Source organism: Manacus vitellinus, unplaced genomic scaffold, assembly GCF_001715985.3.
Source record: "Manacus vitellinus isolate BGI_N305 unplaced genomic scaffold, ASM171598v3 scaffold_32_pilon, whole genome shotgun sequence".
Classification (NCBI taxonomy): domain Eukaryota; kingdom Metazoa; phylum Chordata; class Aves; order Passeriformes; family Pipridae; genus Manacus; species Manacus vitellinus.
In genome coordinates this window covers 55,974-68,932 of record NW_021940460.1, presented here as the reverse complement: position 1 = coordinate 68,932, position 12,959 = coordinate 55,974, and the positions used below count along the sequence as shown (strand labels likewise).

At 56.4% G+C, this 12,959-nt stretch overlaps 1 protein-coding gene across 1 annotated transcript; it reads left to right on the top strand.

The window, feature by feature from the left end:
• The first annotated feature begins 5,596 nt into the window (after positions 1-5,596).
• Positions 5,597-10,686, top strand: DCAKD (dephospho-CoA kinase domain containing). The gene is given in 5 exon segments (XM_018076624.3): positions 5,597-5,683; positions 5,686-5,719; positions 7,879-8,082; positions 9,852-9,939; positions 10,401-10,686. Coding segments are annotated over 5 exon segments (693 nt in total). The 5' UTR covers positions 5,597-5,602.
• Positions 10,687-12,959: the final 2,273 nt, after the last annotated feature.

The following is a 12,959-nucleotide window of genomic DNA, read 5'->3' as shown; positions in this document are numbered from 1 at the left end:
GTGTCTCGGAGGGAAGCCAGGCCGCCAGCGAGCGAGCACAGCCACTACCAGAATCACGGACGCCCCTGATCGGCATGGTGCACTTTCACATCCGCTGGAAAGGGGTACTACCCAGCACCTGCATGAGGGAGTATCGTAATGGCATGTCCCTGCCCCCGGCTCCTCCCTACGCAGTTCAGAGCAACATTAGCGAGGCATACAGAGGCCGATGTTGCCTCCAGGCATCGAAGCTGTACCCCAAACCCCAGAGCAGGGCACAGCCCGTGTGAGCTACTGGGGGCCGTAAAGCCTGACATCTCCACCGTCTCGGGGCATGCCTCTGGAGCCCCATCAGCTTGGGATTTTAGTCGGTGGCCACGTGCCAGGTCGATATTGTCCCCCGTGCTCCAGCAACGCTTGCATATGCCCGTCCGAAAGAGAGGGGAACAACTGGTGTCTGAAGTCGTAATGACTTGTGTCCTCACCTGCTCCTTGCTGCACAGCTCGGAGCCACGAATGGGGACAGAAAACAGAGGCCGATTAGTGATAAACCCCTGCCCAGCAACCAGGCGTATATCCCGATTCAGAGGCAGTCTCTTGGTCTCTGCAGACCACCTATGACCTGGTACTATCGTGCATTCGGTCAGCTCGCACGATAGGGTGACACGCTGTCCGGTAGAGGGTGGAGGAAGCCAGCAGCATACCCCCTCAAGTATAACTGCCGGCTTTGCCCGTCTTATTTACCCGTGGGCAAGGCTCTGGGTAACAAGCTCGGGCGAGCTGTCACCAGAAATTTGTTTCACCGGTTGATACTACCGCTGGGTGGTGAGGCCAGGGGGCAGAGGTCGACGGGCATCCGGTGGGACCAGTGAGGAGGTGCGACCTCTGCAGCTGCACCCAGTCAGTAACGTAGAGCCCTCTAAGAGAGTCATAGTTACTCCTGCCAATTTCAAGGTCTTGACATCTGACACCATGAGTCAAATGTCCCCCCTGCCCTCCATTTCAGGGTCTCTTCCCCCTCCCAATTCAAGGTTGTTTTTCCCCCCAATTTTGGGTTGTTTCCCCTCCAGTTTTAGGGTCCCTACCTCCCCCCCATTTCGAGGTCTCTCCCCCCCACTTCGAGTTGTTCCCCCCTCCATTTTAGGGTCTCCCTCCTCCCCCCAGTTTCAGTGTCTTTCCCCCCCTTTACCTGCGGGGTTCGGTGCAGCTCGTACAGTCTCAGCTCCCAGGTCTTGTTGGCGCTCTGGGCGCTCGCAGGGATGGCCATAGCCCTGGAGGGGGTGTTCCGTCACCTCAGGACCCCCCGAAAACCCCCAAAAGCCCCCCGGGAACTCCCATACACCCCTCGACCACCCCCAAACAACTGTGACCATGCCAAACCCCCATGTGCCAAACCTGGGTCTAATCAGGAGCAGTGCTTAGGCTGTAATCTCATTAGGGGCTGGGGAGGGAGGAGGATCTCCAGGTGGCAGAGCTCAGCCTCACACAACACCTACAGCTGAATTCCACATGTGGTTGTCCTAGGAACATCCTTTCATGGTGAAGTGCTGGCAGGGATTGCCAAACTGGCAGCTGCCCCTCTGGAAAAGCTCCTTTTCCCCCCTCACACCCCATCCAGCAACAACCCAGCTGTGCTTCAGGGAATTTCCAAGTTCTTCCTACCTGGAACTGACCTGTTTCACGGGGCTGGGACACTCCAATCCTTGGTGTCACCATTGCCCTTGCTGCCTGTGAGATGACAAACCGCACCAGCCTGAGCCCATTTCCACAGTCAGGGAATAAACCTTCCACAAACACCAGGGACAGCAGAAGGACACACTCCACACAAAGGAAAACATGACGAACACCAAAGTGAGAGTGTTTTCATTGGAAAATCAACTTGGATGGCCAAAGCAGAGAGCAGTGCAGCCACTTCCCACTGCCGACACGGGACTGAGGCCGAGGAAACCTAATTCCTCTTTCCTGTCCTTAAAAGGAAAGGAAGTGCTGCTTTCACTAAGGAATATGTTCATGTTTTAAATCTCAGTGCCAGGATCCAGTGCACAGACTGGCAGTGACAGCACTCCCAGTGTGGCTCTCCAAAGCCCAGCAGCTCCAGGCCCATCCCCTGCCCTGTTTTTGGGGACAATGTCATTGGGGTAACCCGAAACACTCCCACACCCCAGTGGGATGTGATGGTATGGAATCGACATCCAGAAGGAAATTCACTCCCTTTCCCACTGCGTGGTCTCTCCTGGGTGGATCCCCATGAGGTTTTGGGGGGCAGGAGATTTCCCAGACATCTGGACATCTCCCAGTCAGCTTGTGGCATCTGCAGCCAAAAACATTCCAGCTCCTCTGGGTGACAGGAATCACACACCAGGACCCAAGGAGGGCTCCAGAACACACCTTTTCCTAGCAAAAAGGGCAGGAGGAACCTCTGGGAAGTGGCTGTGATTAACCACCTTGTCAGTGCTCTGGTCGGCTCTGGCTCCCACAAACCTAATCATGTCAGAGGGAAAGAAAATAAAAACCTCCTTGAGCGCAGCTAAACCAATTAAACCGAGACACGGAGCCACGCCCAGGGGGCAAAGGAAATATAAATGGGCAGCTATGCTGTCATAAAAAAAGCCTGTGATATTTCTTGGGTGACCTTTTATTCGCTCCCATTGCTGGGCAGGTAGAATTGCCCAGGGAAAGCTGCTCATGGAGGGAGAAGGGCTCTTCAGGTTGATGGTTTGCACACCTGCTGGGGCTCCAGGTGAGTGGCGAGGCTCAGGTGAGGGAAGCACCAGGTACCTCTGGAAAGTCACAGGCTGACACACCCATTCCCAGCTGGAATGTGCACCAAGCCTCTCCTGCAAATCTTGCACACACAGTAAGCTCTGCACTTTGTTAATTAAGGCAATGAGTAAGTAAGGACGATGCCACTTTTGGCATTCCAGCTCTTCCCTACCGAGATAAGGACCTGCCTCGATGCCTGTGCTCAATCCCATCCTCATTGTTGTTATTCCACCATTCCACACCTCCAACCACAAGACAATGCAGGCACAGCCTTGCAAAACCCCGGGCTGTGTGTGCGTGTAGAATAACGACGGGATGGGCTTGCAAGAAGCCTGGGATTCTTCCAGGGCGCAGGGGATGCCACATGCTCTGGGGAAGTGGGATCACCACCTTGGGTGTCACCGCGGGCACGCGGATGCCAGGAACGGGCTGGGAGGGCAGAGGAAATATGGAGAGACACACCCTAACGCCAGGACGAGGAGACATAGTAAATGGGCTCATTTCTGGTAGGAAAAGGCACTGAGGTCAATGGTCACCCCCCCGCGCCGCGGCCGCGCCCGACCCTGCCGAGCTCCGGACACGCTCCCGCAGCGCCCCGCCCCCCGCCTGACCGACAGCCGGCTCGACCAACCGCAGCGCGGCACTCTGTCCGCCGGCCAATCAGCGCGCCGGGGGGGCGGGGCGCCGCTCACTTCCCGGCCGCTGCCCTTCCTTCAATGGGCTCTGGTGGCCGCCGCGCGGCTTCGATCGCCGCTCAGCCGCGGTTGGAGCCGTGCTCGGCTTCGTTCTCTCAGTCGCTGCAGTGCTCATGGTCGTTCTCCTCCGCCGCCGGTCGCGGGAGTGGACAGCACGAGTGTTCCAAGCCCTGGCTGGCCCTGGATTCCAGGACAACCCTTCCAAGGGCTACTTCCCCCTGCAGTAATTCCTGCGGCAGAGGGACAGAAATAGAAGGTTTTTTGGGAGCAAGTCCCAGCTGAGGCTGGAGGCCAGAACACTGATGTTGCTGCAGTTAAAGCCCTGTGTTTACTCTACATGGGCAGCAGCATGTGGAGCCTCCCTGTGCAGCTGCTGTGAGGCTGCAGCAGGTGTATGAAATCCTGGTGGGAGAGCAGGATTTTAATCTGCTGGGATAAACAAACAACCCCTCTGTCACACTGAGCCCACAGTAACATCAGGGAAGGCTCCCAGGTCCTGCTTAGGGTGTTTGTCAGCCACCCCAAAGCACTGCTGTTTATCAGAAGTGCCCTTTCTGAGTCCTTTTGGATTATTCCCCCTTGTTGCTGCTGGAGTTCTCCCCATCTGTTGGTCTGGGAAGGGGAAGGAGCACATGGTGCTGCTGTGGGCTGGCATGAGCTCCTGGCTTTTGCTCCAACTCTGCCACCTTCCCTCTGCTGAGCTGCCTCCAGCTGCCACAGGACTCACCCACCCCTAAACTCTGTTTTTGAGTCCCGTTTGTAAGAGCAAATTATGACTAAAGTGTCTTTTTTGTGTGTGTTTTCCAGACCAGAGGACACAGTGCTGTGTTTTGGCCCATCTCAGCTCTCCTGCAGCCCCCTATTCCGTGGGAGACAGTGCAGGCAGTAGGTACCTGGGTCCTGTGTGTGCTGATACTCCCAGGAGTCCCCTCGGCCCTCCAGAGCTGCCTCAGCATTACAGAGCCTTTTGGATTTAGAGGATTGCAGGGTCTGGATTGAGCAGGGATCTCTGTGCAGGAGCTGTGAGAGGAGCTGGGGGGTCACCAGCCCCCCCGACCTCAGGGCCGTGGGCAGGCACAGGATCTGTGTCCAAGGCTGTGTTTGCCAGCTCACAAACACCAGTTTGCTGCTCAGAGCTGTGGTTTCCATACCCCTTGGGCTGCCAGGCAGTGTGGGAATGAGATGCACTGAGTGCCTTGTGGGCTCTGTGTCCCCATTATGTCAGAGGTTGCTGATCTTCCCTACCCAGCTGCAGGATCGAGCAGGGCTCTCCCTCCCAGTGCTTGTGTTCTCCCACGTTGAGATGTTTCCTGAATTCTTCCTCTTTGTCACTGACCCTGTCACTGTCACCCTCACCAATCCTACCAGAAATTTCCTCTGATTCCTCTGAGCAGGTCCAGGGGAGGCCATGGAGATGCTCCCAGGGCTGAAGCCCCTCTGCTCTGGAGCCAGGCTGGGAGAGCTGGAGGGGTTCACCTGGAGCAGAAAAGGCTCCAGGGAGACCTGAGAGCCCCTTGCAGGGCCTAAAGGGGCTCCAGGAGAGCTGGAGAGGGACTTGGGACAAGGGAGGGAGGGACAGGACAAGGGGGAATGGCTTCCCACTGCCAGAGGGCAGGGATAGATGGGATATTGGGAAGGAATTATCCCTGTGAAGGTGGGGAGGGGCTGGAATGGATTTTCCAGAGAAGCAGTGACTGCCCCTGGATCCCTGGAAGTGTCCAAGGGCAGGTTGGATGGGGCTTTAATGGGAATGGATGGGCTTTAATGTCCCTTCCAACCCAAACCGTTCCATGATTCCATGGTTTATGGTGCTGTAGGTGAGACTGTGGTTTGGTGGGTGCAGGTGCTAAAGGGGAACGAGTTGCTGCAGCTGCAGATAAACCAGCTGGAGGAACTGAGGGCTGGCTCAAGTGGCACATCCAGAGTTAGGGGGGTCCAGGGAAGCCTCGTTTAACCCAGCACTATCCTGCAGCCTGTGAAACAGGGATTCCCAGACCAGAGGATGCCAAAATCCTGCCAATGTCTCAGTGACACCTAGAGAGAATGAACTTCGAATGAAGCCACCTGTTTTGGGCTAAATATTTGCTGTGCCCAGCATAAAAAAAAAAAAAAGAGCCCTGTCCTGGCACGTTTTCCAACTCCTTTCTTTCCCCTTTCAGAGCACGATGTTCCTGGTGGGACTCTCGGGTGGGATTGCATCGGGGAAGAGCACGGTGGTGGCCGTGCTGCGGGAACTGGGCTGTGCCGTGCCGTGATCGACGCCGACCTTATTGCCAGGGAGAGTGAGTTTTCCGTGGCTGATCCTGGTCCCTGAGGTTCCTCTGACAACTGGGATCGCTGCTGGGAGGCGCTGACGGCAGAGGGTGCTCTGGGTACATCTGTTTCCCTTCCGCTTCCCACTCCATGAGGCTGTAGAGCTGCCTCCGGGGGAGGGGGAATTGGAACTAGGATATATTTTTTATAACAAAAACAGAAGATGGTGTCCTAAGAAACACCGTGGGGAGATCATGCCCTGAGTCTCTCTTTCCTGGAGTGTGATGTTTCCCAGCTTTGAAAGCCAACTCTGGGCAAAATTAATGTGGTTCCCTTGGCTGATCCAGTGTCCCCCTGACATCCAGGACACCCATCCTGTCACTCAGTTATGTGGGGTGGGATCATAGAGCCTTGAATGAGAATCATAGAATCATAGAGTCAGCTGGGTTGGAAGGGACCTCCGAGATCATCAAGTCCAACCCTTGATCCACTACCACTGTGGTTACTAGACCATGGCGCTAAGTGCCACATCCAGTCTCTTCTTAAACACCTCCAGGGATGGAGAATCCACTGCTTCCCTAGGCAGCCCATTCCAATGTCTGATTACCCTCTCTGTAAAGAAATTCTTTCTAATGTCTAACCTAAACCTCCCCTGGCACAGCTTCAGACCATGTCCCTCTGTGCTACATGTTGTTTTCTTGGTGACACTGAGAGATCAGACCTCAAAATTAATGTGCTCAAAAAAACCAAGAGGCTCCAGAGATCCCAGGTCAGGGAATTCAGTCCACGCTCCTGCACTGCGCACCTGCCTCTTGCTGCTCTCAAATGTGCTGTGTGGGCTAGAGGGAAGACTCAGAATTCCAGGTCTGTTGCCTCAGCAGGACTGGAGCAGACGCTGCTCTCCCTGATTAGCTGTGAGGTGTTAACCCCTCCATCTCACAGGGATAACAAGGGGAACAGAGAGCTTGACAAGAGGAGCTGTGGCTGCTCCATCCCTGGAAGTGTCCTGGGTCAGGTTGAATAGGGCTTGGAGCAACCTGGGATAGTGGAAGGTGTCCCTTCCCACCCAAACCAGCCTGGGATTCTGGGATTCTGTGGATCCTGCATGTGGCAGGTCCAGGGGCTACAGCTGACCTGTGGTGCAATGTTGTCATTTTAAAGTGCCAGAACTTTTCTGTTTGCTGAAGAACTTACTGTGTAGCCACTCAAAGCTTTAACATTTTATTGCACTGTGATTCCCCTCGAGGTGCAGGAAATCTGCTGGAGGTGCTAAAAACCCTTGGAGACAGTACGAAAACACTACAGATACTCTGTGTCAGTTCTCTACCAATCACTTTATTTTCCTCCAATTCCTTTTTTATACGTATTTGTTTACTACGTGGATTTCACGCATCCCAAAACTGCCTCCATGTGATATTCCATGGGAGGAAGAAATTGGTCTTAAAGACTTCTATGAGGTTGGCCTGAGGTTACAACCTTTGGCAACGTTCCTGGATTTGGGAGAGATGATTATCTGCTCTCTCCTTCACCGTGGTTACCCTCAGCTGGAGCTTAATTATGATTTTATTGCTGCATCCCTTTTGTTGGTGTTTTTTTTTGGTGACTTTAAAGTTATACACTCCTGTAACATCAGAGTCCCTGCAAGGGCTGATTCGGGATTGAGCTTTTAGAAGGTTTTTTGTGTTCATTTTCCTGAAGAATTTAGTGACTGAGGTCAAAGACAGTAAAAGAAACCACCTCAGCAGCAGCCAGACACAGGTTGTAGAAGTGTGTGTTCATGTAGTGCTGAGGTTTTCAGCTGGTCCTGGTCCCTTTGGATTGATTCTTCACTGGTGGGAGTCAGCTCAGCCCAGTTCCTGCCCCTGCCCTGGCGTGTGGCCACGGCTGTGTCCTTCTGCCCGCCCTGCTGACTTGTCACCCCGAGCAGCAGCATGGGCTGGGAGGGTTGTGGTGCTGAATTAATGTCTGCAGGACACTTTGATCTCCCAGGTGTCAGCCCTGCAAGGGACCTTGGGCTGGGAGGGCTGTTGGCAGGAGCTGGTGCTGAGGCAGATGTGCTGGAGGCAGATGTGGTGCCCCGGCGAGGATCAGCTGCATCCGTTCATGACCAAACCCCATCTGGGGGGGGCTGCTGATGCAAACAGTGCTGTAAAACCAGCCCTCACCCCCAGCTGTTTGATGTTCTCAGTGGTGCAGCCCCATTCCAAGGCCCACCAGCAGATCCTGTGGTACTTTGGCACTGAGATCCTCCTGGAGAACAGTGAGATAAACCGCGAGGCTCTTGGGAACATAATCTTCTCCCAGCCAGAGAAAGGGCAGCTGCTGAACTCCATCACCCACCCCGAGATCCTGAAGGAGATGCTGAAGCAGATCCTGAAGTATTTTGTGCTCGGTAAGAGGCCAAGTCCCAGCCCTCGGGGACTCCTCTCAGGCAGGAGCTGTCCCTGAATGTGGGGAGAGGGACAGGGACGGAAAAGGGGAAGGGACGTTGAGTGACAGCCTTTGTGCTCTGCCAGTGGTGGCCTTTGGAGGATTCATTCCTGATTCACTCCTGCCTTTCACTGCTGGCCTTCACCACCTTCCTCTGCGGTTTAAAGTGTATCTGTGGGGCCTGGGAGCAGCTTTGTGAGGCCTGTGCTGAGATCACCCCCTGGATAATGTCACACTCCCGAAATGGCCAAATATCCTTCCCTGCCCCCGGCCTCGGTGGGAGCTGTGCAGCCCTCTGAGCGCTGATAAGGTGAGGGACAGCTGTGGGTTCCAAAGTCCTGCCTTCCCCCCAATATATGGAACAAATGCAACTGTCAGGCAGGGCTGGAGAAATGCCAGATAAGATCACCAGCTGTTCTGGAGGTCTCCATGTATGACCGACTTCACAGAGCCAGTCTGGATCTGTGGCGCTCATCGGAGCTGGAGCCCTGTGAGAGCTGAACAGGCCTGTGCAAGGGCTCCATGGGGCCAAGCTCTGCTCCAGGGTGAGGAGGAGGAGGGACGCAAAGGAAGCAACAGGCAGGAAAGCCGGGAGGCAGAGATGGAGTCTTGAACCCGGGGCTGTGGGCTCAGGAGGCGGATGCTGTGCTGGCCCTCGGTGAGAGTGCTGTGTGGCTTCAGCAGGCAGCTTTGTCCTCATTAGTCAGGATTTAATAATTTGGGATAGCTGGATGTTGTCTCTGAGGATCGGTGTGTAAGGAAAGCTCTGATCGATCAAACTGGAGGGCAGCAAGAAGCCTCTGGGGGCGGAGATGCGGTGGAATGGGGCTCCTTGGATGATGTCTCTGTCCAGGCTCTGCTTGCCGTGGGTTTTAGGGGGGTTGGGTTACAAAGAGGGGACAGCAGCAAAACCTGAGGTGTCCTTGTGGCTGAGGCGCACATAGGGGAGTGAAGTCCTGGCTTAGAGCTTTCCCTTCCCCTCTCCTGCTCCCCCAGGCTCAGCAGGGCATCTCCCACCTCCCCAGATGCCACAGAGCTGGTGCTGGCCAAGGGCAGAGGCACAGGGAAAACTGGGGGGCCACAGGGCCTGGGGGGACAGTGACTGGCTGTGGCAAGCTCTGTTCCTCATGGTGATAGTGCTTTTAAACCAAACTCAGCCAGTTTTGGTGAGGGTTCAGCCTTGGGGCCATGCCCGGAGGCTCACCCATGTTTCAGTGTCACAGCTGTGAGAGGTCTGCAAGGATTTCTTTGTTCCCCTTGGAGCTGTATAGCCAAAGCTTTGCATAAAGGCAGGAAAACTGAGCTGGAGAAGGTTGGCTCAGATGACTGCAGCCTGGCAAAGTCTTGGACAAGGGAAGGAGTGGAGAGCAGATCCTGCTGTGGACACTGCTTCCTGGGAGAGCCTGGCATGGCTGCCGCTCTGGCCAGACAGGTACTGCTGTTCTCATTTCAGCTCCTTGTTTCAGCTCCTTCTTACATTTCTGCAGCTTCACCTCTGGTCTGAGAGCAGCCATGTTAGGGTTGTTTTTTTTTTTTTCCTCTGGAAACTTGGAATGAAACCATTTCCTCCCTGCGAGAGGGAGGAGGGCAAACGGGCTCTGCTGCAATCGTGGAGCTGTAGAGCTCCCACTTCCCTTGCTTTTCATGACCATGGTGTGTGTGTAGCAGGAGGGATTTGGGAATGGGGGTTAACGCTTTTCCCTTTTCTGAGGGGTGTTGCCATTTCCACAGGATACCACTACATGATCCTGGACATCCCTCTGCTCTTCGAGACCCACGGGTTGACCAAGTTTATGAGATACACGGTCTTGGTTTATTGGTAAGTGCCCCAGGAACCATGAGGACAGGGACACTGCCACCTCTCTTAGAGGGGGCTCTGCTCTGGTGAGGGCTCAGCCACTGCCCTGGTGCGAAACCCATTGAGAGAAGTAACATCTCCCTTTGTGCTGTGGCACCTCCCTTTATCCTAGTGCACTTGAGGGGGCTTCTTGAGCTTTCCCTGGAAGCTAGCACCATCATACAGGGAATGTTGTTGCTTTGGGCTTTCTATAGCCTGTGCACTATCAATTGGGGCAGGATTTGGGGCACTGCCTGGTGTTGTGGCCTGTGGGAGTGCCAAAAACACAGAACGGAGTCATCCTGGGCAGTGCTGACCCGATGGCTGGAGCAGAAATGACACGGGGAATGTTTCTCATTCCCACTTTATTATCCCTCATGCCCAAGGAAGGCAGACCCCCCTTCCCTCCCACCCCACCTCAGCTCCGTCCCCCTCCCCGGCAGTGACACCCTGGCGCAGCGCACGCGGCTGATGAGGCGGAACGGGCTGGATGTGGCCGCGGCCGACACCCGGATCAGCTCCCAGATCCCACTAGAGGAGAAGCTCCAGTGGGCAACTCACATCATCGACAACTTGGGGGACAGGGAGAGCACCTACTGGCAGGTGCTGCGGCTCCGCACCTGCCTCGAGGATTCCCTGGATTTCCTCTGGGCCCGGCTGGCGATGGGCGTGGCCGTCGCCGGGCTCGGGGGGCTGGTGTTCCTCCTCCTGCTGCATCTCATCTCCTAATTCACCTTTTCTCTTAGTCAGGGAAGGGGCCTGAATTCCCTGGTTTGAAAACGGCACCAAAAGGCCACCTCCATTAATGAGCTTTACCAGCTGAATGCAGACAGCGGTGAGAGGTGTCTCCTTGCACAGTTCCCAAGGTGAGTGTAGCCAGGGGTTTTTTTTCCAGCACCTTCTCCCTGCTCAGGTTCTTGCCCACCAGCTGTGCCTCTGGGGGGAGGCTGCTCTTATTGTCCCCCCTGTGGGTCTCTGTGGTGGGACTTTGGTGAGTTGAGGCACTTTAATCCGGGACAATCTCATTCTAATCCAGGACAATCTCACTTTAATCCAGGACAATCTTACTTTAATACGTGACAATCTCACTTTAATGTCTTCCAGGACAATCTCTTCCCTGGGAAGAGATGGCCTCTTGGGCTCTGTCCCTGCCAACAATGTCTCTGGGGTGACCCCCTGCAGCTCAGCCCTTCTAATCCGAGTTTAGACCTGGGATTTCCCCTCTTTCACACTGATTTAATGGAAACGTTAAATCTGCCTGGGGGGGACGGACAGCACCTCGTTCACGTGGGTCGGGTGTTCAGGTGGCTACTCTTCTCCCTCCCGCCCTCTGATTCTGTAGCCATCGCTCGTGGGTCACCTTTGTCTTTGGATCCGAGGGTCTGATACACCCCGGAGCGGGCAGAGACCTGGGCTCTCCCTCGTTCAGACTCATTTCCTGCTGTTTGAGCTTCCTTCGGCGGCGCTTTCCTGGCGAGAGAGCCGAGCCTGGGCGAGGCGGGTGCTGGCTCTTCACTTTTGTTTTAATATAACACTGAACAGCAGCTGTTCCCGCGGCTGCTCCCGCAGCTCTTCCCGGCCCATTCCCAGGTTATTTCCTATGCCGGGGCACGGCTGCGCTCTGTAAAGTTCAGCACACGCAGGCAGAGCTGACGGGTGCTCGTGCTCTTCCCAGTAAACATCGCTGAGCTGCTCCAGGAGCTGCTCGAAACGTAAGCCCTGCCCTGAGCTTAGGGGATTCCTATGGATCCGTGTTGGCTCTGAGCAGTTCCAGCTTCCTGGGATGTGATCCTGGGCCCCCTGTGGTTCTCTGCAAGTGCTTTCCCCCTGGGGTACCCCCCTGTCCACTGCCACCCCTTGTCCCCACACTTTGAGAAGGGTGGGTGCTGCCAGCCCTTGGCCACCCCTCCTCCCTGCACGCAGTGGTCTCCAGGATGCTCCCACCCTCCTTCCCGGGCTCGGCCCTGTGAGGCAGTGTCCTGGCAGTCCCCAGTGCCAACCTTTAGGCACAGGGACCGTCTCAGAGTGTCCCCAGCCAGCACGTGTCCCTTTTAGGGGCCAGACACCTTTCCCACTCCTTTGCCCTCCCCTGAGCCCCACAGTGCACCCACAGGTCCTGTGTCACGCCCATCTGGAGAGACCCAGCGGTCGCTGTGTAGCCCCAGAGAGCATCCCCGAAGTGGGGGGAGCCCTTCAAACAACCCCTCCCTGCTCTTAATACTCCTTAACTGCTCGGCGCTGCCGGAGTCCCTCCCGGCCAGCCATAAATCAGGGCCGGAGCGCGATTTCTCAGCCGAGATAAGCGCTGATTCCGCTTCCCTCCCGCTCGCCTCCGCGATAAATGGGGCCGGGGTGGAAGGAGGGAGCGAGCCGGGGCCGTAATCGCATTTGGCGCTTCGTTCGCACCCGGCTGACGTTTAGCGGGGCCGAGGGAGCGACTGGTTTCAGGGGATGGCGAAGCACAGGACTGTCCGTGGGGCTGGTGGGGGCCTGGTTTGGGGGCTCTGGGCGGAGCTGGGGATTGAACCCCCTATGTGGGCTGCCTGCCCGGGTGTTGGCACCCACCGGGGAAGGGCTCTGGAGCCGGGCGCTTGGCCATGGGGCTGTTGCTGTGCGGTGCCCAGCTGTGGGTGCTGCCCCAGGATTGCCCCAGCGTCCCTAGTCCCCCTCCCATCTCCCAGTCAAACCCCCTCAGGGACAAGCCCATGTCCCCCGCCGGTGACAGACCGCTCAGCTCCGTGGGCTGGGTGGCATGGAGAGCGCGGTCGATGGCCGTGGAGGAGGCACCCTGAAGGACACCCCGGCTGAGACCCCGAGCTCATGACACGGGTGCTACCCCCCGAGCGGGCTCCGCGTGGATTCCGAGGGCCGGGGGGTGCTGTGCCACGGCCCCCAGCCCCACCACACCCCCGGCCCTGCTCGCCCCACGTCCTGCCATCGATCGCGGAGCAGCGTCACCCCTGCGCCCACCGGGGCGGCTCGAGCAGAGCCGGCCCCGCGCC